The 24,808-nt window shown below is 52.2% G+C and overlaps 2 protein-coding genes across 8 annotated transcripts in view; one reads left to right on the top strand and one right to left on the bottom strand.

Annotated features, from left to right (window-relative positions):
* Window positions 1-10,025: 10,025 nt before the first annotated feature.
* Window positions 10,026-15,348, top strand: FNDC5 (fibronectin type III domain containing 5). The gene is given in 6 exon segments (XM_068537849.1): window positions 10,026-10,098; window positions 11,669-11,784; window positions 12,286-12,484; window positions 12,845-12,934; window positions 15,009-15,218; window positions 15,221-15,348. Coding segments are annotated over 6 exon segments (816 nt in total).
* Window positions 15,349-20,650: 5,302 nt separating this feature from the next.
* Window positions 20,651-24,808, bottom strand: part of S100PBP (S100P binding protein) — a 29,834-nt gene continuing 25,676 nt past the window's right edge. For all 7 annotated transcript variants that reach the window (XM_068539427.1, XM_068539434.1, XM_068539429.1 and 4 more), the window contains one exon: window positions 20,651-23,245. In XM_068539427.1, coding sequence (XP_068395528.1) covers window positions 23,104-23,245 — 142 coding nt within the window. In that variant the 3' untranslated portion in view covers window positions 20,651-23,103. The remainder of the gene's footprint in view (window positions 23,246-24,808) is intronic.

Raw genomic sequence — 24,808 nt, 5'->3', positions numbered from 1 at the left:
CACCACCCACCCCCATGGTGGAGGGGGGCAAGGCCCTTCACCTGCAGAAGGTCTGGTCGGTTTCTCCATCTGTAAAATGGAAACTATAATATTAACACCTCCCTGGAAGGGGCTTGTGAGGATTAAGTGAGATGGAGCTTGTAAAGTTCAGGACACTGGGCCTGCACACAGGCAGCACTCCAGGCTGCTAATAGGGCCTCCCTGCTGTAGCAGGATTGGGAAGGCCGGGGCTGGTTGGACAGTGTCCCTCTCCAGAGCAGCAGTCAGGGCTTGAAGATCCCGCCGCAAGAGCCCCTGAGGCTGCCGGGCTCTGCAGCAGAGGGATCCTCCTGGGTAAAAGCAGCTGAAGAGCACCAACTCCCTCCCGAGTAAAGGCAGCTGATGACTCTGCCCAGCCCAGAATCCAGGACCCCCAGGGAGAGAGAAAGGGGCTGCATCTTTGCCGGTCCCTCTCTATGAAGGAACAGACTTCGGAGGGCAATAGACCCAGGCTCAGATCTTGATGTGGCCCCTTCCCAGACTTGGGAAAGTTCACAAAAACAACCCCTCTGACCCTCTGGCTCCTCCTCTGCAAAACCTGCAATTCCAGCTGCTTTCTGGACTTGTTCCCGCAAACCCACAGACACCTCAGACTCAAGCCAGTCAGTATCCAATTCATCACCTTCCACCACAGCTTGCCCTGTGCCTGGGTCCCCCTCCATCACCAAACAGGCCCGAGATCCACCATCCAGGACCCCGCCCTTCTCCTCACCCCCACACCTGCTTCCTTTCCAAGTCAGCGTGTCTACTAGGGACATCTGTCAGCCCTGACCTCCTCTCTCCTTGCCGCCTCCCCTTCCCCACACCCTCATCGGGTTGGCCCTGTATGATGGCTCTGGCCCTTTTACAGCTCCTGCCTTCAGTTTCTCTAAACCTAATCCCCTTCCTCCCTGCTTAATAACCTTCCATGGCTCCCCACTGCCTACCAAATTAAGCGGACATTCCAGGCTCTCCATGACAGACCCCAACCCTAGCTTCCCATCTCAGCTCTTCCCGTCCACCTTCCTTCAACAACTCCCCACCAGCCAGCAATCCTCTACCAGACTGTTGGGATCTCCTACACCAAGAGAAGAGATCTAGAGTCAAGGCTGGGGAAAGGGGGCTCCCTGCTCCCTGACCCCCATAACGCTGCATATGGGTTTTAACCTAGTTGGGGGTGGGGTGAAGTGAAGCAGGCAGCTGGGATCACGTACCAGCCAATGCTTGTCTGCACAATAATCCCTCTGCTGGTTAAAGCAACTCCTAGTTGGAAGGGCCTCCGGCTCAGCCAGGGAGAAACAGTCGCTTGTGGTCACCCTGCCAGGGCACCCTTTTGTCCCCTCCCCAAGTCATAAGTGACCCCTTCTGTGACAGCTTTCCTGACAGATAAGCATTCAGATCTTTCTCACACATTTCCATTGCTGGTTCGCTTCTCCTGGTCCATCTCTGACGGTCTGAAATTTGTTGCTGGGTTCACAGCAAATAGAATGGTCACTCTTGGAAGTGGAATAAAGGGCAAGAGGCTGAGTGTTCACTTGTGACTTCATAAGCAGTTCTGCCTGGATGTATTACAACCTGCATGCAGGACATTTGAGACTTGAGTCAAAATCTAAAGAGTCAAGATTTCTTTTTTTAATTAATTAATTAATTATTTAAAAAGTTTTGGCTGCACCGCATGGCATGTGAAATCTCAGTTCCCCAGCCAGGGACTGAACCCAAGACCCCTGCTTTGGAAGTGCGGAATCCTAACCACTGGACCACCAGGGAAGTCCCAAGAGTCAAGATTTTTAAAAGATGGTTCTTCCTCCACTGGGATCTGCCTCCCAGAAGTCTTCCAGCAGCCCAGCTCTGCCCTAGGGGGTTGCCCAGGCTGAAGGCTGCACCCAGCACCCGTGGCCAGTGTGACTCTTCTCCCAGCAGACCTGACCCCGCCACTGGCCAGCTGTGTCCTCCTAGAGCCCCGGTTCTACTACTGGGAAAAGCCTCCCTCCCTGAGTTGCTGTGAGCAGCCCACGAGACACTGGGAGGGTCGTGCACATGAAGGAGGTTACTCTGTGACACTCCAGGGCTCTGGGGTGTACACTCATACAGCCTTGAGGGCAGGGGCCCCCAGCGAGAGGAAAGGTAACATTCCAGCTCAAGGATTCTGCTGGCACCTGCGATTATCCCCATTTTATAGAAGAGGAAACAAGCACAAAGAGATCGAGTTCCCTGCCTGAGCCTGTACATGGGGTTAGAGCCAGATTCAAGATGGGACCTGGCTCTGTTTCCTGAGCTCTTTCCAGTGGGCTGGGATGCCTTGGAGAAGTGAGAACTTCCTAGAGGGTTCAGAGGGACGCAGAGTCCCAGAACCCAACCCCCAGAGGCTGAGGTTGCCAAATCCCAAGGCCCTCATGCTCTGGATCTGTCTTTCTTGCTGGGAAGACTGGGTCAGCTCTCGTTTCTGGCACCTTAGGCTCTTCCCGAAGCTGGGGATTGCCTCTTTGTTTCCATAGTAACAGCGAACAGGGGGGCCTCCCGAATCAGTGCAGGGATACTGCACAGGTACTGGCAGGTATGCATGTGCCCTGGGAATCCCTGGGATGGACAGCCTAAGGTACATGCACACATACCCACGCACACCCTTGCACATGCATGCACACCCAGTGCATGTGTGTGCACACCCACTCCCCCTTGCACGTGAAGGCACATGTACAACGTGCCCATTAGCCGAGAAATGGGTCAGGACTTCACCCTGCCTGACATGATCCACTCTCACAGCCACCCTGGCCCACTCAGGCGCTGGGAGGGTCTTGGGGAAATGAATGACTTCCACTTTATAATAATACATTTATAGATACTTACTATGTGCCCAGTACTGCATTTTCCTTTTCACATATAACATCTCCTATACTCCCCACACCACTCTGAGAGAGGTGCCTGGTGAGGAAACAGGCTCAGAGAGGTAGAGTGATTTGCCTGAGGTCACACAGTAGCCAAGATTTGAGCCGAGGACTGTTTGGCTCCTGCCCTCCCCAATAGACCCCTTGGTGCCAGACCCAAGAGCATTCACCCTGGGATCCACAAACACAGATGGGGGTGCCTGGCAGCAGGTGGAACAAGAGCTGAGGCCTCCCAGCTAGGATGCCAGGGTTCCTGGACTTGTGGCTCTGGGCACTGGGTTCCCTCTCCGGCCTCCAGCCATTCTTGAGACTGAGGAGTGAAGGGAAGCCCAGAGGACCACGAAGGCTTTCCTTCCACTGATTTCTCCCAGTCAGCAGAAAAGGAGCTTTGAACAGCCAGAGAAAGACCCACTGGGAATCTCCTGCTGGTAAAGCCACCTGGGTTCACTTGTGAGCTCCCTGCCCTTCCTCCAGAGACAGGAATCCAGCTGCCAGGGTCCTGGCTTCTCGACCTCTCGGGCCTCTCAGGCAGAACTTGGGGAAATGAGGGGGCCTGAGGCTGGAGGCTGGGCCAACTGAATCATCCTGAATAGGAAGCTGGGAGGTGGGCTGTCTTGCAGGAGGCAGCTTTCAGCAAAAAGGTGATGTGACAGTAAAAATGGGCTGCTGGGGAGGGAGTGAGCTCCCTGTCACTGGAGGCATCCCAAGTTGGTAGGCACTGGATGCTCCCCGGTTAGGAAATTCAAGATAACCAGTGACTGAGTGCTGCGTTGTTCTCCTCATCACTGCCGTCATAGCACCACTGATTGGATACCCTTTGTGTCAGGCACTTTAAGATACAACTGCCACCACTGCTAATAAAAATAGCAGCTCCCGTGTACTCAGCCCTTTTGTGCTTGATCATCATTGACTCCTCACAGAACCCTGTGAGGCAGGCACTATCCTTAGGCCCGTTTATGGATGAGGAAACTGAGGCTCAGAGAGGCACGGCAGCAAGATTCAGGCTCTGCCTGGCTGCTGAGTCTGTGGTCTGCTCACCTGGGATCTGGCCTCCTGGCACCCAGGCAGAGGGAGCAAAGCGAGAGGCAGAGCGGCCTCCCCAGCTAGGGCTCTGGATCCCCCCCCCTCGCCCCCCTCCCCAGCCTTTCCTGTTCTGGGCAGCACTATGGCCCAGGTGTGCGCCCTCTGCTGGCCATGACCTGGTTCTGCAGAGCCATGTTTTCAGGCTGAGGGAGACCCTGGGATGTGGAAGGTGGGTGGGCTCTTGAACCTAGACCCTCACTTTAGATGGTGGTACCTGAGGTCACCCAGCCAGTCAGGGTCTGAGCTAAGGTTTGAACCTAAGCACTGTCTGATTCTCAGCCTTCCGTCCTTCCACCCCTCCCTGGTGGGGAAGCAGTTTTACTCCAGCAGCCTTCGCATCCTGCCAACCCCTCCCCGCATCTGGACCCCCTAAAACAGAGCCTCTAGCCCCACTGCTCTTGAGAGATCTTAGTGACTGCGGTTTGTAGCTGAGAATCTGTCTCCAAAGGCAAATCTGGGGTCCATGATTTGAGGCAATTTGAGGCATGGAGATGCTACTGACTAGCTGTGTGACATTGGGCAAGATTCTCAGCCTCTCTGAGCACTGTCAGATGGGAGTCAGTTCCTTTGTAGACTCTGAAGAACTGAAGAAATTGGAGGAGGTCTCTTTTACCCATTTAAAAGGCCTTTACTCAGACCTCTCCTCTACCTCTTCCCTCCTCTCCCCCTTCCCCCCTCCTCCTCCCTCCCCCCACTTCTTTCTCTCTTCCTCCTCTTCTCCACTCCCCACTATCTCTTCCACCACTCTGTGGTGTGGATATTATCTTTCTTTTCAAGAGGAGGCATTTGAGGCTCAGAGAGCCCAGCGACACCCAACCAGGTGTTTTGGCTTAGAATCCAGACTTTGGCGAGCTGACCCCTCCCCTATTCCCTCTTCACTTCCTCTCTCCTCACTCATTGCATCTCATCCATCAGCTCCTCCTACAAAAATTTCCCCAAATCCTCCATCAACTTCTCTCCTTGTCCCTTGCCACTACCCAGGCCAAGACCCATCTTTTCTGGCCTGGTGACTGCAGCAGCCTCCTTGCTTCCTCACAGGTCACTCAGCCTGGTTTTCTGCAGTCTGGCTTACACATTGGAGCAGGTGAAGTGACCCTTTTAAAATGTAAATCAGATCATATCACATCTCTTTTTGAAAGCTTCCACTGCAAGTGGAATACATCTAAGCTCTATTCCACTCCTCCAGGCCCTGTGCTATTGATCCTAGCCACCTTTATTTCCTCCTTCTTCCCCATGAAGTCCCAGTCTCACTGGCTTCTTTAAGTTTCCTGACCATGCCAAGCCTGCTCCTGCCCCAGGGCCTTTGCACTTGCAGCTCCTGTGGCTGGAGCACCCTTCCTGTGATGTGTGTTGTGCCTGCCCCCCTTTCCTTCTTAGTTCAGACATCGCCCCCTCAGACCACACTACCTAACATTTTCCCACTCAGCCATTCTCAACCATATTCCCCCATTTTTGCCATAGCCATGTGAGTCTTTGAAGATATTTTACTGTCATTAGCTTCCTTGTTTCTTGCCTGTCTCTCCCACTGGAACATGAGATCCATAGGGGCAGGGACCTTGTCATCCTGTCCACAGCTGTGTCCCCAGGACCTAGCATAGGACCTGGCAGTTAGTAGGTGCTCAATATGTGTTTGTTGAATGCAGAAAGCCCTCCCCAGCCCTGACTTCTTTTGCAAGCTCAGAGCAGTCTTTCAAATCCAATCCTATTTTTCCTGCTCCCATTGTCACAGCCCAGAGCTTGTAGCAACCCCTCCCATCCCTCCCTGCCACCCTACTCTGCCTCCCTTCCTTCCCCTCCACATAGACACTATGCTTTCCCAGGCCTCAGGCCAATGATTCCTTTTTCCCTCTGCCCCTTTTGCCTCATTTGACTAATTCCCACCTGACTGTCAATACTAATTAACTCAGGTGTCACCTCTTCCCAGAAGCCTTCCCTGCTTTCCTTTTAAGTTAATACTCTCTCCTGGCCCCTGTAGATCCTTGGTCCCTCCTGGTCCATAAGGCAGTCCTCTCTTTGTATATTAAGAATACCTCTCTCCTTAAGGAGCTCCTCAAGAACTTGGACCAATCTGGTTCATCACGATGTCTTTGGCACCCAGCCCCAGGCTGGCCTGGCACAGGCATTCAAGAAACATTGAGCTGGGCTGGCCTCATCATTGCAGTGATGGGGACTTTGGGGGATTAGACCAGACCAGTGTCTCCCAGCTGTATGACCCATGGCAAGCTACTTCCTCTCTTTAAGACGCAGTTTCCTCATCCGTAAAATGAGTATAACATTCCCAACTTCTTAGGGTTGTGAGGATTCAAGAGAAGCTTCTCTAGTGTATGTAATGCTCTGGCACGTGGAAACTGTTGGGTGAGTGGTGGGTCCCTTTTCCAGTATGGACTTGGGCCTGGGCTTAGCAACTGCCTCTGTGAGCAGCCAGCCCCCTCAAGCCCTTTAGGGGAGGAAAATGTATATCCTCTAGTGAGCCCTAGGCCCAGGACCCCTGAGGAGCCCTCAGAGCTGAAGGGAAGATATAGGCAGACTGGAGCAAGCCCTGAACTTGAAGCCGCATCACTGAATTTAAGACATGGCTCCATAATTCACTGGCTGTGTGACCTGGTGTGAGCCCTCACACCTCTCTGAGCCTCAGCTTCCTGATCTGTAACAGGAGCTCATAACACTTATCAGCCAAAGACTCAAAATAACATGGGCAAAAAGCCAAGTCTGGGTAGGTGCTTGATTACTGGATCCTCAAAGCAATCTCCTTCCCTTCTCCTAATTCTTCCTGTGATTTGGGGTTTGTGTATCTAGGGGACCCCCTAGACAGGGCCATGACCATTCTAGGTGGCAAAGAGGAGCCTTCCCATTCTAAATGCTTACCTGCAGCCTGGGTTAGGGGCTGGGACTCTGGACAGCTCTGGACACTCAGGAGGATCCAAATGCTGGTGACCTCACCAGGTGCCAATGTGTAAGTGACCAGTCAGCCCCCTAGGAGGTGTCTGTGGAGTCCTCCAAATGCAGATCATCTTTGGAGGACAGAGGCCCACCCCTCACGCCCCCCACCCAGAACCCCGTTCATGCATTTAATCATTCTTCCACTGCTGTATTTCCAGAAGGTTGCACAGAGCCTGGTACATAATAGGTCTCAATAAATATATGTTGGAAGAACAAGTTTTTATGTTCAACACACACTTGTTGTCTACTGCTCTTAGCCCTGTGCTAAGAGATGGTGTACAGATGGTGCACACAAAGGAACTGGTCCTGACAGCTCTCTCCCAAGATCACCCAGGGGGCCTCTGAATCCTCCCAGCTCTTCCCACCCCAGACCCAGCTTCCACTGGTTGCCAAGCTCCAGGCATCAGGAGTTTTCCCAGAATCGAGGTAATGCCAAAGCACCCCATGTATCATGGGGCCTTGGAAGGCTGCACACCTGCAGCCACAACTCTCCAAATCCTCTCTGTCTTTCATGCCCCGTCCTGCAGCCACGCTTCCCCATCCCTCTCAAAGCCTCAGACACAGCCATCTCCGCCCAACCAGTGCCCTACATCTACCTGGGGTTATACCCAACGTGGCCAGCGGGTGGCGCTGAGACTCTCCTTTCCCCAGCGCTGGACTGGACTCCACACCCCACCAGGACCCTGTCCCTCCCTCATTTTCTCCCCAGCACGGACAGGAGCGGACTCTGTGACCTCTAACTGACCCCTCTCTTTCCTGCTGGCTCCTGCGATGAGGCCTGAGGAGACTCCAGTTGCTCCTGCAGGCCCCTGGTTGTCTTTTCCTGCCTGGTGGGTGGGGGGGGGGGGGTCCCAAGGGGCCAAGCTGCAGCTGGTGGGGCGGGGCTGGGCGGGGTGAGGCTGAAAGCAGCTGCCTGGAGAGAGAAAGAGTAAGGAGAGAGAGAGAGAAAGAAAAAGAGAGAGAAGGGAAGGAGAGGGAGGGAGAGGTGCTCTGGTTCCTTGGCTCCTATCCCAAACAGGTGGAGGTCCCAGCTGAGGCTCTCCCCAGGATAAGGTATGTGGCTGAGGAAACAGAAGGGGCCAGGGGTGTCAGCCTACCAAGCAGAGCAGGCCTAGGGGTACTGAGGGGCTAGCGGGTTAGGTTCTGCTGCTCAGCAAGAACCCCTGAGCCCCCTCCCATCTCACCCCTCCCAAGGTGACCAAATAGAGACTTGGGGGGCAGTACAAGGAGTCGAGGGGTGGGCATTAGGAGACAAAGGCTCTATTGCTGCTCTGGACTCCATACGTGAATTTGCACCAAGCTCTTCCCCTCTTTTTTTTTTTTTTTTTCTTCTCTCTTTTTTTCTCTTTTTTTTTTCTTCCCGTCTTCGAACCTCAGTTTCTTAATCTAAAATGGAGGCAGAGGCCGGGGGCTCTTAAAGATGTTTTGTGGGATAACTTTGCAAGGTGTCCCTTTTTCAAAAAGAATTCGTTCTTCCAGGGGCTTCTGAAGACCAGAAGGCTTTTAAGACCCAAAGGGATGCCCCCCTAGTGGTGGAATTTCAGGCAGTGGGGGGAGGGAGTCATTTAGAAAGATGGGCGGTCCCTCCATGTCAGGGGCCCTGAGGCCCTGGTCTGTGCCTCTCTCCTCAACCTAGTTTCCCTGACTGGGACTCAGGGTGGAGAGTGACACAGGGTGGCGGGTGGGAGCTTCCCCAGGTGTCTGGTGCTCCAGAGGTCCTCTCATTAGGGAGAGGGTGGTGGGCGCAGGGTGAGGGTATTTCCCTGCCACTCCAAGATCAGAAAAAGAGTGGATTAGGCAGCAGGGTGTGTGGCACCAAGGTAGGGACAGTGGTAGGCATATGGATGTCCCCAGGGTAATGAGGGAGGGGTCACCCGAGCCCTTTTTGAACTGTGGCTGCTGGCCACGTCTCCAGAGTCCCCTGCCCTTCAGAGTCATTAGCTCATTCACTGCTCACACCCTTCAACCAGTCCAGAAGGGTGGGGGCGGGGGGACTGGAGCCATTCCTCCCTCACCCTGCTCTTGGGAAGAGATTGTTCCAGATTGTTCTCTGGCTGGGGAGAAGGTGGCACGGGCAAGTTCTAGGATCTCAGGGATCCCAAGGTGGGAGACAGTCCAGTCAAGCACATGATGGGGAGTCAAATCAGCCTGTGTTCAAATCCTGGCTCTGCTGTGGGTCCTTGGGGAAGTCAAGTAACCTCTCCAAGCTGCAGTCTCCTCCTGTGCAAAATGCGGACAACAGAGCGGGCCCTTACAAGGTTGCAGTGAGAAGCAGTCGACATGGTGCAAGTAAAGCCCCCAGCGCGCAGCTGGCACCTAGCAGATGCTGTTGCTCTCATTATGGAGGGAAAAATGGAGGCCCAAGAAGGGAAGGACTGGCCTGGGGTCACAGAGCTAGGCCCTCCAGTGAGTCAGAGCACCCTCTTCTCAGCCCCACGGCAAACGCTGAGCACCTACTGTCTGCACCCCAGCACCTACGGAGCACTCTAGAGTCACCCCCATCCCTACTAGGATTGCTCCCCTCTGCTCACTCCTGCCCCAGCCTGCAAGGCCTCGGGTCTGGGGCTGGGGCAGAGCGAGGGGTGGGGACCCCCAGGCGCGGGAGGGCAGGTCAGCTTTGGGGCGGGTGCGATGGGGGCCCAGAGGAGCGTCTCCGTGGCACTTGTCCTCCCTCTCCCTCGGGAAAGGGCAGCGGTGGCGGCCGGGTCAGGGCTGCGCGGCGGGGAGAGAGGCTGCGTGCGAGGCTGGGGCTGAGCACAGTGGGGCACGGAGAACCCCGCTCGGGCTCCGGCACAGGCGAGAGGGTGGCAGAGCGGGTCGGCGAAGCCCCGCGGACCGGGTCATCGGGGGTGGGGGCGGCGAGGGGGCGGCGAGGGGGCACCCTCCGCCCCTCACCCCGCCCCCGCGCCTCTCCCCGCAGCGGGGGCGCCCCGCCCCTCGGGCGCCCGACGTGGACGAGGCCGCCGCCGCCGCCGCCGCGCGGGAGTCGCTGTCCGCGGAGCCGACATGCAGGCGGCGCGGGGCGGCACGGGGCGGCCGGGCCGGGCGGGCCGCGGGCCGGAGCGCCAGCGCGAGCGGCTGCCGCACGCCGGAGCCGCCGCCATGCACCCCGGGCCGCCCCGCGCCGCGCTCCGCCTGTGGCTGGGCTGCGTCTGCCTCGCGCTGGTGCAGGCGGGTAAGGGGGTCCGGGCGCGGGGCGCGGTCGGGCATCCTCGGGTCCCTTGCCTGCTCCCTGGGGACCCCGTCTCAGGCCCGCTCACTGCTCCCCTCGCCCCACGCCCCAGCCCCAGCCCCTTTCCTGCTTGCTTGACCCCCAGACCCGACCTCCAGCTCTCAAACCCCTTCCCACCACCCCTGCTCTGGGATCCACGGTCTTGGGATTCCCCAGCCCCCTCATCCCATTGCCCTGACCCCAGGCCTTTCCTCAGGAGCCCTAGTTCCTTTCTCTGGCCCAGGGAGCAGCTGAGGACACCGGTCCCCCAACCTTGGGCCTCCCTCCTTGACCCAAAGCCCTGCAGGCCAACTCTGCAGGTCGAGCAGGATGGGGTCCCGCTGTGTGAGGGGGATGGGGGCTGGCACCCGAGGTCACGGGGACAGGTGGGGTGGACCCCGAGCCTGGAGTCTGGCCTGCCCCCTGGGGCCTGGCCTCCTCCTCACCCTGCCCCTCCTGATGCCCTGTCCTCGTCCCTTCTGGCTGCTGCCACCTTGCTCATCTCTCCTCCTACCCATCTCTCCTTGGCTGCTCAGTGCTGTCTCCCTGCTTCCGTCCTGTGTCTGTCTCTGATACCCCACTTGTCTGTTGTCCGGTTCTGTGTCTGCTGCCCCTGTCTGTGTCCCTCTGTCTCTCTCTGACTCCATGTCTGGCTTTGTCTCCCCAGGCCCCAGACCTATGAGGTGAGGGGTGAGGCTCAGGCTTAGGTCTTCTTCCCCTTTAAGTGCCTGCCTCTTGGGGATACAGGAGCTGTGTGAGTCTGCTGCCCCTCTCCTAGAAAGTTCTTCCTTCCCTGACCCCCACCATCCTCATCACTCTCCTCTCATCTGGTCCCCTTTGTCCTCTCCTCCCATCCAAGAGGCCCTACCCTCTTCTCTTGACTCCACTGAGGGGCCGTGCTCTGAGTGACCCCATCTTCCTCTGCTGCCTTCCCACCTGCCTCTTGGGGCCGGCGGGGTGTGGAGAAGAGGCCTTTCCCCAGGCTTCATCCTGCCTGGGTCTCCACAGTACTGGGGCTTCTTTTCGTGGGCCTCACTCCCATCCCAGGGCTCACCCAGCTAGGCTCTTCTCGACCTCTGGGTCTTTCTCCTTCCCTCAAGGTCACTCACTTGACAGTGCAGTTCTGTAGAAAGAGCACTGGACCGGGGAGCCTTCTGATTGCTTTGCACCAGACTAACCTGGAGCTCCTGCAGCCCGGCCACCTATGTCTCCCCCGTGCCTGTCTCCCCACCTCTCATTCCTCCTCCTTTAGACCTGGCCCTGGCCCGGGCTCATCAATTTTAGCTCGAAACCTAGTGGGGCCAGTTGTGGCCAGCAGGCATTCCCACCCTGTTTACAAGGAGCCTGGGGCCTCTCAGGCCTGGCTCTTCAACCACTAACGAACTGAGACCCAGGTGCCAATCCCACTGGAAGGCCTGGGTTTCTTCCTTCCCATCTCATGGCCATCCCCAGGTTATCTTGTCATACTGACGAGACCGTGGGCCTGGGCCTCACAACAGGGGGTGCTCACGCTCAGGTGCCTCCCCACCCCCAGATAGCCCCTCGGCCCCAGTGAATGTCACCGTCAGGCACCTCAAGGCCAACTCTGCAGTGGTGAGCTGGGACGTCCTGGAGGATGAGGTCGTCATTGGATTTGCCATCTCTCAGCAGGTAACCCTTGAGGGTCCCTGGGAGGGAAGAAACACATCAAGAGAGAAGTGGTGGATGGGGGAGGAAGGGGTGCCGAAAGAGAAAGGAAAAAGGAACGAGGAGCAAGAGAGATGGGCAGAAAGCTGCACACGTGGCTGGGAAGGGAGGCCCCAGAAGGGAATCCTTTGGTTGGAATCTGGGAATTAAGGGCATGATTTTGATCTTAAACAGATCTGAGTTTAGGACCTTGCTCCAGTTCTTGCTAGTTGTATGGCCTTGGGCAACTTCCCTAACTTCTCTGAGCCTGTCTCCTTACCTGTAAAATGAAGATATCGATACCTACCTGCAGAGATGACGGGATGCTTGAGTCAGATTGTGGATGTCCGGGGTTTAGCATGGTAGCCAGGTTAGGCCTTATCACTGCTGGAGAGGTGGGCAGACGTGGGGTCGGGGCCTGGGCACTGAAACCTGGGGCCCGGCTTTTTTTTTTTTGGGGGGGGGGGCCCGGCTTTTGCTCCACAGAAGAAGGACGTGCGGATGCTGCGCTTCATCCAGGAGGTGAACACCACCACCCGCTCGTGCGCGCTCTGGGACCTGGAGGAGGACACCGAGTACATCGTGCACGTGCAGGCCATCTCCATTCAGGGCCAGAGTCCGGCGAGCGAGCCCGTGCTCTTTAAGACGCCACGGGAGGCTGAGAAGATGGCCTCGAAGAACAAAGGCAGGCCCGGGCCACCGTTAGCAAGGGACGGGGTGCGGGGAGGGGCGGTCAGGGCTAGCGCGGCGGGCGGCTGGAGGAGAGCGTGAGCCCCCCATCCTCCCCCAGCCCCTGCTGCCTAGCCAAGCAGCCCCTGAGAGAGGGAGGTCCACTCTGGTCCTCCAAGCTACGGGATACAAACTTTCAGCTCTGGATTAAGTCCAGTTGCTGCCACCCAAGTAGCCATCAGCATGTTCTTGAATCTCTTTTTGTTAGATGTGTGGGCACCTGTAGAAATAAGCCCTTAATATTTTGCGCTCGGCCCTAGAAATGTGGCTGGCAGGGGCCCAGGGAGTCCTGGAGCTAGTGTCTCTCTCCACACAGATGAGGTGACCATGAAGGAGATGGGGAGGAACCAACAGCTGCGGACGGGCGAGGTGCTGATCATCGTCGTGGTCCTGTTCATGTGGGCCGGTGAGTCTGGCCCCAAGCGCTTCTTCACTTCACCTCGGGGAAGTGGAGGACCCTCACCAGACCCTTTACTCACAGAAACGAAGGGTGAGGGGCTTGGAGGCAGTGAGAGGACTTAGGAGCCTAAGTTCTGCTCTGGGGGCCAGATCTGATCCCTTCTCTAACTGACCTCTCACCAAAAAAATAGCAGTTCGGTAGCTGCCTTGTAGGATTATATGAGTGATTGCCCTCCCTAATGAGTGGCCAAAGCCCCTGGCCTTCCAGCCCTGGCTGCAGCAGCCTCTCCGTATTCTTCTGGGTTGCTGTGCCTCCAGGTGCTTCAGGCCTGGGCAGCTCAGGCTTGGGACACCCTCTTAACCCACTCATCCTTCTTGACACAGCTCAGAGACCGCCTGCGTGAAACCTCCCCAACCCATCCATTAGAATGTTCCTCCTGCCTTGATGCTCCCACGGCACCCCGTGTGCTCCTCTCTAAATTTAGCCCTTCTTAGCTAAGTTAGTTGGGTTCCTGTCTTTCTCTTTTCCCACTTGTCTGTGAGCTCCCTGGGGATAAAGACCATCACCTTTGTACTCAACTCAACCAGAATTTACTGAACAGCCACCCCATTCCAGAGAGTAGTGCTACAGTCGTGACTAAGAAGAGCCATGTGCTTGTAAGGAACGCAGTCTGGGAGACGCCAGGCCCGTACTTAACAATAATTCAACGTGATGAGTGCTATAATAGCACCATGTATGGGAGCAGAGGATGGGGAATGAATTAATTCTGGGGCCAGGAGTAGAAATCAAGAAAAACACAGAGAGGAGGTAAATGGGGATTGAGCTTTGAAGGATGAGTAGGAGTTCACCAGGCAGCCAAAAAAGGAAGGGTATTCTGGGCATGTTGTGTTCAAGAAGGAAATTAAGCTCAGCCTGACTCAGTGCAGCTGCGACCCAAGAGAGAAGATAGAAAGTGAGGGGTAAAAGATGTTGAGGCTGTCAAGTGGACTAGAGTCCTTGTTGAGGGAATTAAACACCATGTCGAAGTTATATGAGCATCGTGGTTGAGAGGACAGGCTCTGTTGTAGAAGCATATGGAAAAATATGTTCCGTAGACACAAAGAAAAGCAGACACTTGAAAAAAAAAAAGCAGGAAAAACAAAGGATTGTACAAAAGGGGAGGTTTGCTTATGGTGCATTATTAGACTTGGCACAGACAGTATTCACATCATTGTAACAATATAAAATAGTGAATTAACTCAAAATTGTGATGTAATTCTGCTAGGATGATGAGGAAGGAAGTAGAGGGAGTGGTTAGGCTCTATCTGCCATGGTGGGACGTCAACAGATAATCTCTAAAACCGATCAGGAAATAGCATTATAGAGTTCCCTGTGGCCTAGTGGTTAGGATTCCGGGCTTTCACTGCTGTGGCCCGGGTTCAATCCCTGGTCAGGGAACTAAGATCCCGCAGGCCGTGTGGCGCGGACAAAAAAAGAAATAGCACTGTAAATCAAGTATAGAGGGAAAACACCTACGAGAGTTGGAGGTGGTTGCCTTAATACTATTGGACTTTCAAAAAATATTAGTTTGATAGCGACAAACATTTAGGAGAGTGCAGGCCCTGGAGTGCACACCCCCACTCCACCGTGTGACCTTGAGTGAGTTATCTAAGCTCTTCATCGCTGTCCTCCCTCGTAACCTGGGGACAGTAATAACCAGTGCTCTCAGAGAGCTATGCGGGCTCAGTGAGATGGAATGTCAGGGCCCAGCACAGGGCCTGGCACATGCTAGACGAATGCTATTGTTGCCCTTTGCCCTAAAGGAAAGGGGAGCCCTCTGAGGTTTAAACGAAGGGAAGGGAGGAGACACGATCAGAAGCATGTTGTAGGAAGATCAGCCCAGCAGCAGTGAAGGGGCTGGTGGGGAAGGGGACAGGTGGGCACAGGAGCCAGAGGCCAGAGGCAGCCTCTTGCAGTAGTGCCGGTGAGAGGCCATCTGGAGCCCGGTACCCACGGGAGCTCGGCCTGGTCTAGTGGGCATGAAGTGGAGGGGCAAGGACTGGGGCTCTGGCCTCTGACTGCTCTCCCTTGTCCCCTGCAGGCGTCATCGCCCTCTTCTGCCGCCAGTATGACATTATCAAGGACAATGAACCCAATAACAACAAGGAAAAAACCAAGAGTGCATCAGAAACCAGCACACCAGAGCACCAAAGCGGGGGCCTTCTCCGCAGCAAGGTGAGGGCAAGACCTGGGCCCGGGCGGGGGCGCCGTGGCTGGTACCCTGGTAGTCCCCGGGCTGCAGAAGGGGTCAGCTTGGGGCCTGGCATGGCTGCAGCTGGACAGAGCCAAGCTTGGCCGCTGCCCGTGTGACACCGGGGACACTGCAAATTGATTTTGGATCCTCTCCTTTTGCAGGGTGCCAGGAGCCAGTAGGGGTTTAAAAAGAGGGCAGTGAGTGGGGAGGGCAGAGCTCCTGGTAGGTGCGGGACAGCAAGAGTAGGGGTTCTGGGCTCATTCATGCTCCTGCTGTGCTGTGTGACCTTGGGCAGGTGCTTCACCTCTTTGTACCTTCATTTCCTCTTCTGTAAAACAGATATGAAAACCTTTTCAGTGCTTGCTTTGAGCAGCTCAGAAGAGAGACATAGAGAATGGAAGAGAATCTCATGGTTCTGACGATGATTATCCAACAAACAAACATCTGGCTCTCTCTACATTTCCTCCTTCCTCCATCTCCTTACACCCTCTGGCTTACTGTCCTCTCTCTTGGCTTCTCTCTGGCGCTCTCCTGAAGCCTCTTATTAATCCACCATCTCCAGAAGCACCTCAGCAATGTCAGTGGCTGAGGCTACACTCAGAGGCAGATCTGCAGGATGTGAGAGAACCAGCCAGCAGGATGCTCGGCTAGGGCCCAGGACCCAGTCCTGGCCATTCAGCTGAGTGAAGCCGAAGGCTGGGTTTGAGAGGCAGAGAGATAAGCCATCCAGGCAGGGCTCCTCCTTTCCTTCCACCTGAGACAAGAGCCTGGCTTTTAGGCCGCAGCCCTGCTGCTCCCTTCCTTCTGGTGTCTTCTCCCTGTTTCCATCCTTGCAAGAAGTCTGTTCAATTTAGCCCTGGCTGCTTCTCTCATTTTTTTTTCCTCCCAGTTTCCAAACAAGCCCTCGGTGAACATCATCGAAGCATGACTGCCTGTCTGCAGGGAGAAGGATTTCATTTTTCTTCTCTGCTGGTCCCCAGGTCCATGGGCACAGGGAGAAAGAGGACTGCCATGGTGGGGGAGGCACAGCTAGCTGCACAGTTCTCCCTCTGCACCCCCCCATCCTAGTCTGGTGAAGAAGCCTGAACTGCAAACCCAAACTCTGCAAAAAATAAGCCACAAAACTAAAAGGCCTGGCCCCGTTCTGGAAAAGGCAAAGCTGCATGAGACACAGCCTTCTTTCTGCCTCCTCGCCTCTCCTGGACTGGCTTCCTCTTTGAGAAAATGCACAAAGCTCCTGGGAGATGACAAGCACCTAGACTGACAGAAGCTGTGTCTTTCAGGGAAGCTGTGGGGCTGCCTGCCGGGCAGGGGCCTGGCTGCCATCAAGCCTTTGCTGGATCCAGCTATCAGGGACTTGTTTGTGGCGCGATGCACAACTTTGCGAGTGTGTAAGATGTTATCTGTTCTGTCTCTTTTGGAAAACACAACCGAAGGGCTTCACTCCAGAGGGCAGAGGGATTCCCCGAGCTGGTTGCCTGTGTCCTCTATCTTCTTTGGCCCTTATTTTGACTGTAAGATCATCAGTCTGGGGTCTGAAGGAGACAAAGTGGGAAAGAGACCTGGAAGGTACTGGCCCCATTTCTTTAGGAAAAGTCTCTTGGAGTTGCAACAGTGCTGGCTTGCACAACTGAAAAGGTACATCCACATGGGACACCCTGGGGGCTGCTAAATCACCCCCTCTGGGGTGGATGCTGCTGGAAGGCGGGCCCAAGCCATTCACCATGGACAGTCAGAGCAGTCCTGACCTCTGGGGTCTCCATATCTTGCCATCTCATCCAGGGGTCGTGAAAGCTACCCAGGGTCCTCATGTCCTTCCCTAGAGCCTGAGTGGTGTGAGGTGACAGGTCTCTCCCTCCACTGCCTCTTTCTGGTTTAAAAAACAAATGGTGCTTGCTAAGGAAGGCAGACCCTTCCCTAGGACTGACAAGTCGCGGCTGCTGAATGCCTGCGTGGGAAGAGACGGACCTCTGCGTCTTCCATTCGTGGCTGAGGACGAGAGTGGGGGCGACTGCGCTTGGCACAAGCCTGGCACGCAGTCGGCGCCCAGTGAGTACCTGCTGAACTGAATGAGAAGCGCGGTGACCCCCAAGCCAGAGAGCTGAAAGCCATTCCCCAGTGACCGCCCCTTCTTTGCGGTCTACAAGAGCTCTCGGGGCTGGGGCAGCTGCCACTCTGCTTTGCCCGAGTGTGGAGCACAGAGAGGGAGGAGAGACAGGGTGAAAGGCAGATGTCAGCAACACTAAGGGCTTCCTCATGGGAGGGCATGAGGCTCCACTCATTGTCTTGTGACTTCCATCCCTGCTGAATGGGGCTGCAAGGCCAAGGCTCCTTAGGAGAGAGGTCCTTACCTCTGATCCAGTTAGAGCAATAACCACTTTTTAAATGTAAAATAAAAAGACAAATGAAAAGGCACATCCTTGTCTTCTGGTAAATGCCCAAGTGTTGCCCTCTTTTTCTGGCAGTTGGCAGCAAATCAGGACGTGTGGAGGAGGGAGTCAGTTCTCTCCATTTTGGCCTGCAGCTTCTTAGGGACAAGCCTGCCAGCCAAGCTGGAGTTGGAAGGGAAATCTCGAACAGATGGGGGTGCACGTGTAGGAGGAGAAAATAGTTGCTCTATCATCCCATTACTGAGGCCCGCCCCCCCCAAACTGAGCTTGGGCTGCCTCACCGCATAGGTATGCAGGCTGGAGCTTAGTTTTTAAAACAAAGGGTTTTCCCCTCTGGATGGGGTTGGTGCTTTTCCTGGCCAAAGGGAATGCAGTCCTGCTTCTCCCAGCGTGAGGGGGAAGTAACAAGGGACTGCAGAAGCTGCTTGCTGCAGCTCAGGATTCACAGCATGCTGTTCGGGGATGTTAAAGGAACATCATTCTGATCCTGCAGCAGGCTGAAAGGTAGAGGAATGATGCCATTAGCCAATGAGAAAACCAGTAAATGGGGCACCTTGACATTTCTGTCCAGAGCCGGGAGGAGCTTAGGAAATGTCAGGTGAGTGGGGCTTAGGGTAGGCTGTTCTGGAAGGTTCTGAGAGCAGAGGGGAGCAGGTCTTACAGGCTGGGTGGGAGAGTGGGTAATCGATTAGCACACAGAACTGCCAGCCAGACCTCAGAGCGGTACTTCCCAGGCCCTCTGTGCCTGTCTAGTGCCAGATGATGGAGAAACTCCAAGTCAGCATCAGGTATAGACAGCTGTCAGTGGGGTCCAGGGAGTGCCACTAATGGGAGTTTGCTGTCTTTACCTTATCTGTGCCTGTAGCACATCATCTTAGGGTAGGAGGGGAGTGGAGTGAACAACACGCCTCACTAAACTCCATTCCCTTTAATCACCTCCCTAAACCCCCAAGTTCTACAACTGAGCTCTTCCTGAATCAACTGTAGTGACACAGTGGAAGCCTACGGCTGTGACTTGGGCTGTGGTCCTTTCTTCACCCCTCACTTAGATCTGCAGATTCCCCACAGCTTGGGAAGGGCCCAGGCAAGTTGTCTGAGACTGAGAGACCCGCCCTGCAAGACCACAGCAGGTCTGTGGGAGGAACGCTGGACTGAGTCAGGAGACCCTCAGGCCAGTTACTTCTCTGATGGGGTCCTGGACTCCTTATCTGTCAAAAACCAAGGGGTAAGAACAGAGGATTCCCAGACCCCACCCACCACCTAGAGTAGGAGCCAAAGGGCTTCCTTATGGGACAGGAGGGAGACCCCGGGGTCTACGGAAAGGAAGGAGGACTGGCGTTTCTATGAGGCAGGAGTCTTTGCTCTCTCCAGTCCAGTCCCCTCAACCCCAGCTTTTCAGCGTGGGCCTCCTTTCGAACCCACTTTTATGATCTCTAGTTCAACCCTTTACAGAAATATTTAACATCTCACCACCCCAGTCATGTAATGTTTCAGACTTCTACTTTCTCACCCTCTTTAAACCTATTTGACAGATTTTGGATTTTGCTTTTAAAAAGTAGCCTCCAAGAACAAAATGCTTTTGTAAATGGGACACCCCACCCCCCAAGCTCCATCGGTACAATACTCCCAAACCCTCAAATGTTATTTGAAGCTGAATTGAAGGAGATCTTTGTATACAAATAATTCTTTAGTGATACAGCATTTCAGGACTAGATGGCTTTAAAGGTTGTCCAAAAGATTACATTCCACCGCTTCCCAATGGGTGCTGGGAGGGTCAGATTTTTCTGTCTGTGGCATGTTCCAGTTGTCATAGGGGGAGGACAGGTGGGGAGGAGTGACAGGGCGGGAGCTTTTAGTTAAGGAATTCCACCGTTGGCCAGCTGATACCTCCTGTGACAAGTGGACATTTTTTTCCTGACAGGTGCTCTGGCCTACAAAACAAGCATACCCTAGAAACAGCTTAGGAATAATTGTTTTCTCTCAGAAAAGCAGGAGACTCTGCTTTCTAGTTTTAGGTGGTTGGGACTTTTTCTTCCTGTAAAAGTTCACAACAGGCTGGTAAGAGAATGAGCTTTTAGAGAAGGTCCATTTCTCCTCCTCCTCACTTCTCCACAACATAAAACGAACTGAGGGTAAAGGACACCACCAGCTCAGAGAATCCAGCCTGGTCTCTGAAACCTTTGAGGCCTACAATAACACATTGCTAAAAAGGAAATAAGCAATTACTGGACAAAGGAACACCTACACCTGAGAGGACAAAATGGATATGTGTATGTATAGGTCAAGAGACCTCGGATTCAGACAAGAATATTAAACAGCTGAGCATTTAGAAAATTTATATTGAGGCTTTCACCTGTAGGCTACATGTTAAAAACTTACAGGACAGCAGGACAGAGAAGCCTATCCAAATATGTTGCTACTTAACGTCTCAGCACGAGCTGAGACTGTAAAGCATTGGCTAATACAGGTGACAAGCTCTTATTGCCTTCCTTTTCATCTTTGCTCCTGGGGTAAGTCTAAGAAGCTTAGGTTCACGAAAGGGATCTAAGGAACGCTGTCTCCCACATCTACCCACACTTATCCAACCTTCACCCCAGGTTCTAGGAACAATTTCTGGAGAAGTTGGGTTAAGAACAACTATCAATTCTGGTTTCTCACATCCCTTTCAAAGGGAGAATGCCCCAGGTAGCTCAGTTTCTTCCTTATCAGTGCTGGCTCTGGAGAAGCAGAGAGACACAGGGGTCAACCATCAGCCACAGGAAGGAATGCGAGGCAATGCCTGTGTGATGGGGCTGAGCCATTTTCCCCCTCTGCAAAAACAGCAGCAGAGTGATATTTAAGGCTCTCCCAATGTCACGCTCCTGATGTGCACTATATGTAGCTGCAAATCCCAATCAATTTCAACATTTCTTAACTGCTGGAACGCCTTTCTTAACACTGTAATTTACCCTCAAAAGAACAGGGAGCACACACCCTCGCCTCCCCGGTACCACATTCTACTAACTGCCGCCCCTCCCACACCCCACTAACCTACCTGCACAAAGAAGGAAGGAACCCTCCTTCAGAGGCCGCAATAGACGGCCACGGTACATAAGCCACCGACAAGAACTTTTATTTCCTTGTAATGACATTAAACACAACTGCTACAAGGGGAAAAACATGACAGAGGAGGCACCAAACTTCAGTTTCATAATTGATCCTGACAACAACCAAAGTAAATTGGGGTCTGCATTAGATGCAAAACTACGGTTATTTCAGGCTCTTTACTTACAAGTAAACTATGTAAACAGCCCATTCCTACTCTGCATTGTCAAGACCCCAGTGGCGAGAATGTCATCACAGATAAAGAAAGCTAGGTAGGCAGTTAAATGCACACAACCCTTATGTAAATAAAACAACACGGCAAGAATTCTACATGAAAATTAGACTTAGAGGCCAACACCAAATGTGAGATATGCAGCTTTTAAAAACAGATTAAAACTCCAGATTCTACCCACTACCATCTTTAAGGCGAACATGCCTGATAATGAGTTTTCTTTGGCTTTGTTTTTCTTCTTAAAGAATACCATGTTAACCGCTAGGGCACAGTTCTCTCCTCCCCCAGTCCAACAGATTTAATTAAGCTGCTAAAGCTTGAAAAACAGAATTATTTGAGCAAAGAGGAAATGTGATTGTCACATTTTCTCGTTAACCCGTCACTCATTTGATTTGGCAAAGGCGATGCTCCCATTACACATCAGTCTTAAACCCTCCTGTACCAGGGAGGCAGGAGCATGAGTCTTAGACTTTTGCCTAAGCAAAAGGCTGTCCCTTTACTCCTTGGTTATCTGTGGGGAACAAGACAACTGCAATGCTAATTATTCTAGCGACAATTAATTCTAACTATGCTATAGTTCCAAAGGTGGATGTTTGTCCCACTCCATCAAGCTAATTTACGGAAACCTGGAGAAGTGACTGATATAGGAAATGCCAACTGAAATAACAGATTTTGACTCTTGCCTTTGAACAGAACTTCTCCTTTGCATTTTGGTCCCAGACTCTAAACCAAATGTCGAAGGAAAAGAGAATCCTTGACTGGATAGAAATAGTTAACACTTAGGGACGTCCATCTAAGTTTACTGGTAACTATGACCAAGTTTCTCCCAAGTCAGTTTCTAAAGCAGGGTAGGATGTTTAAGATGGGTTACTGGCATACAAAGATGGGGCTGATGGAACAACAAAACCAGACAGAGGCAGTGAGCCCAGTATCACAGGCTGTGCTATAGCAACTCGGTACAACCTTCACACAGAGTGAACAACAACAGCACAAATGCCAGACTGCAAAATCTCCTAAGAGATGTCTAGAGCTGTTTGTAAAGAGAATAACAAACTCCTAAGACACCCATTAAGATAGCTGCACATAGCATTACCCTTAAGATCAGGTAATGCTTTGTGCACAGGCTTAATCAAAACTATTTTAGATTCACTTTAGTAGTTCTGTAAAACTGTACATCAGAGGTTTGACCAAGTAAGGAGATGGTAACATCCTGGATCAAAAGGCACCTCTTATTAACTAATAATGGAGACAAAAGACGGCTTCTCCAAAGTCTCTCCCACAGGATGGAAGCTCACTAACACGTCAACTCATACTTGAATTGGAGTTCAGCAGATGAAACTGAAGACCAACTGACACCTCTCAATAGCACTGCTTTCTGGCCTGTCCTAGAGTCAAGACTCTGGGTGGGCGGCTCTTCAATAAAGAGAGCAGTAAGGCTGTTCTTAAGAGGCATACCTATGTCTAACAGGATACAGGAATATGCCGGTAGAGCCCTAAGGTCACTGGGGAAAAAAGAAGGAATATCCTTGAAGAAAGGCAGAGAAGGCAAACAGTCACAAGATCACAAATCAACAGGGGTTGTTAGTCACCAGTCTTCTGTTAGAGTTAAGATGTACAAGATTTGTAAACACTATTGTGCAAAATAAATTTAATGAAGAATGAAAAAAAAGCCAAAAAATAAAGGCAGCTAGTAGGTACAAAAAGAAGAGAAGATTTACACTTCTAATTTGTCCTTTCAACTACTTCAGATGTCCTGGATTACCAACTTTAAAATACTGACAGGTATTTGGAGATTCAAATAAAAAAGGTAAGAGGGGTTGTTAAAAGTGACTTGTATCCATTTATAAGTCATCAGCAATAATTAACACTGGCTTGCAGCCTGATAAAGAATCTCTTCCTCATAGGAGATTAAAAGATGATTTCTTTTGGGCACCAGAAGTAGACTTCACCTCTGCACAGAGGTGGGTGTTTTGACTTAATGCTGGATTTCAGGTGGCAGCCACCTTCAATTTAAATTAAAAAATTAAAACTATATCAACTCAACACTGTTTAAATGCATACACACACATAAACAGGAAGGACCTTATACAAAAAATTTCAAGTCAGCAATGGGCATTTCCAAAAGGTGACAAGTTCTTTAAATTAAAATGTTGTGAAAAATAAATTTCAAAATCTACAAAGCACAAAACAGCAGAAGATGAGATGCTGCTCTGGACAGGACCCTGGATAGGGACCTTCACTGCTGATGGGAGGAGACAAATGGACTGTACGGGAAATCTGGTAGACGCTGGAACCGATGGTGGCTTCGCATGTTCTGGTCAACCCACTGAGTCAGACTGTATCTTTGCAGAGATTTCTGTCGGAACCGGGCGTAGTTTCTATCAGCAGAGAGGGAAAATAAAAAGAGGATAGATGAGGGTTTCAGCTGGAATGGTTATTTGTATACAAAAAAGGCCAAGAAAACTATTTAAAGAATATTGTTACTTTTGGAAATTGGATATTCATTTTATATTTTGATTCTCATAATTTTAGAAATTTTATATTATTTTCCTTATATGAAAGTCACACTATAAGTTCTATTTCCTTCCAATTTCCAAAGCCACCTAATTCCCATACAGGTATTATGGTGATATGGTCCATATACACGAATGTTCTAAGAAAACCCAATGTATAATGTATAATAATGTTTAAGCAGGAAAAACCCATTTTCTCCCTCTGGAAACATTTAGAACAGGATCTATATTTTATTGCTTGCATCAGACCTGTACCTCCAACAGGACTTCACTGTCTGACACAGCTCAAGGTTGCTCAGGACACAGCAGTTAAAATTAGAATAAAATTCCCAGAGAAGGTAAGCATCACGAGAATCACACTGCGAGTTTAGAAACTGAACAGACTCAAAGTTTCTTGAGAGCCTCCTTTAGTCGTGTACTGGGCTGGGGTTCTGAGCAGGACCCTCTGAGATAATTTCATCCCATTCTCAACTCCAGCTGGTCCTAATAACCACCTGGGAAGCTTTAATTTAAAGATATAGACTCTTGGCCCCTCTCTCCACCCTTAAACTTAATAACTTAGAATCCCTTGAGTCAAGCCCTGGACATCTGCATTTTTAGACATCTCCATAGGTGATTATGGGGAATAGCCCAGGTTGAAAATAATTTTAACAGTACCTGGTGTTTATCTAGCCCTATATGCAAATACTTGCTGAATTCTTTAAACATCTCACACCATTTAATCCTAATGACAATCCTACCAGAAAAGTACTCTCATTAACTCCTTATACAGGATAGGAAACTAAGCCTCAGGTAAAATATTACTTCCCCAAGGTCATAGAGTGGAGTAAGTAGAAGAGCCTGGATTTGAATTCACATCTGACTGCAGAATTTAATAACTATTACACAACACTGCCTTTCCGAGTACTGCTGTCATTTTGGCAACTATAGAGAAAACACTAAGTTTAAAGGCCCTGATGTGGGAGCACGTCTGACATACTTGAAAAATAGCAAGGAGAGACTTCCCTGGTGGCGCAGTGGTTAAGAATCCACCTGCCAATGCAGGGGACACCGGTTCGATCCCTGGTCCGGGAAGATCCCACATGCTGCGGCGCAACTAAGCCCGTGCACCACAACTATTGAGCCTGCGCTCTAGAGCCCGTGTGCCACAACTACTGAAGCCCGTGCGCCTAGAGCCCGTGCACCACGACAAGAGAAGCCACCGCAATGAGAAGCCCAAGCACCGCAAGGAAGAGTAGCCCCTGCTCGCCGCAACTAGAGAAAGCCCGCGCACAGCAACGGAGACCCAATGCAGCCAAAAATAAATAAATAAATAAACTAAATAGTATGAAAAACAGGAATAGCAAGGAATCCAGTGTGACTAGAGCAGAGTGAGCAAGATGAATAGTAGAGGAGATGAGGGTGGTGAGCTAACCAAGTCAGCCTAGA

This window comes from Eschrichtius robustus, chromosome 3 (genome assembly GCF_028021215.1).
Source record: "Eschrichtius robustus isolate mEscRob2 chromosome 3, mEscRob2.pri, whole genome shotgun sequence".
NCBI classification, from domain to species: domain Eukaryota; kingdom Metazoa; phylum Chordata; class Mammalia; order Artiodactyla; family Eschrichtiidae; genus Eschrichtius; species Eschrichtius robustus.
The sequence above is the reverse complement of the archived record's forward strand: the minus strand, read 5'-3'. Positions and strand labels throughout refer to the sequence as shown.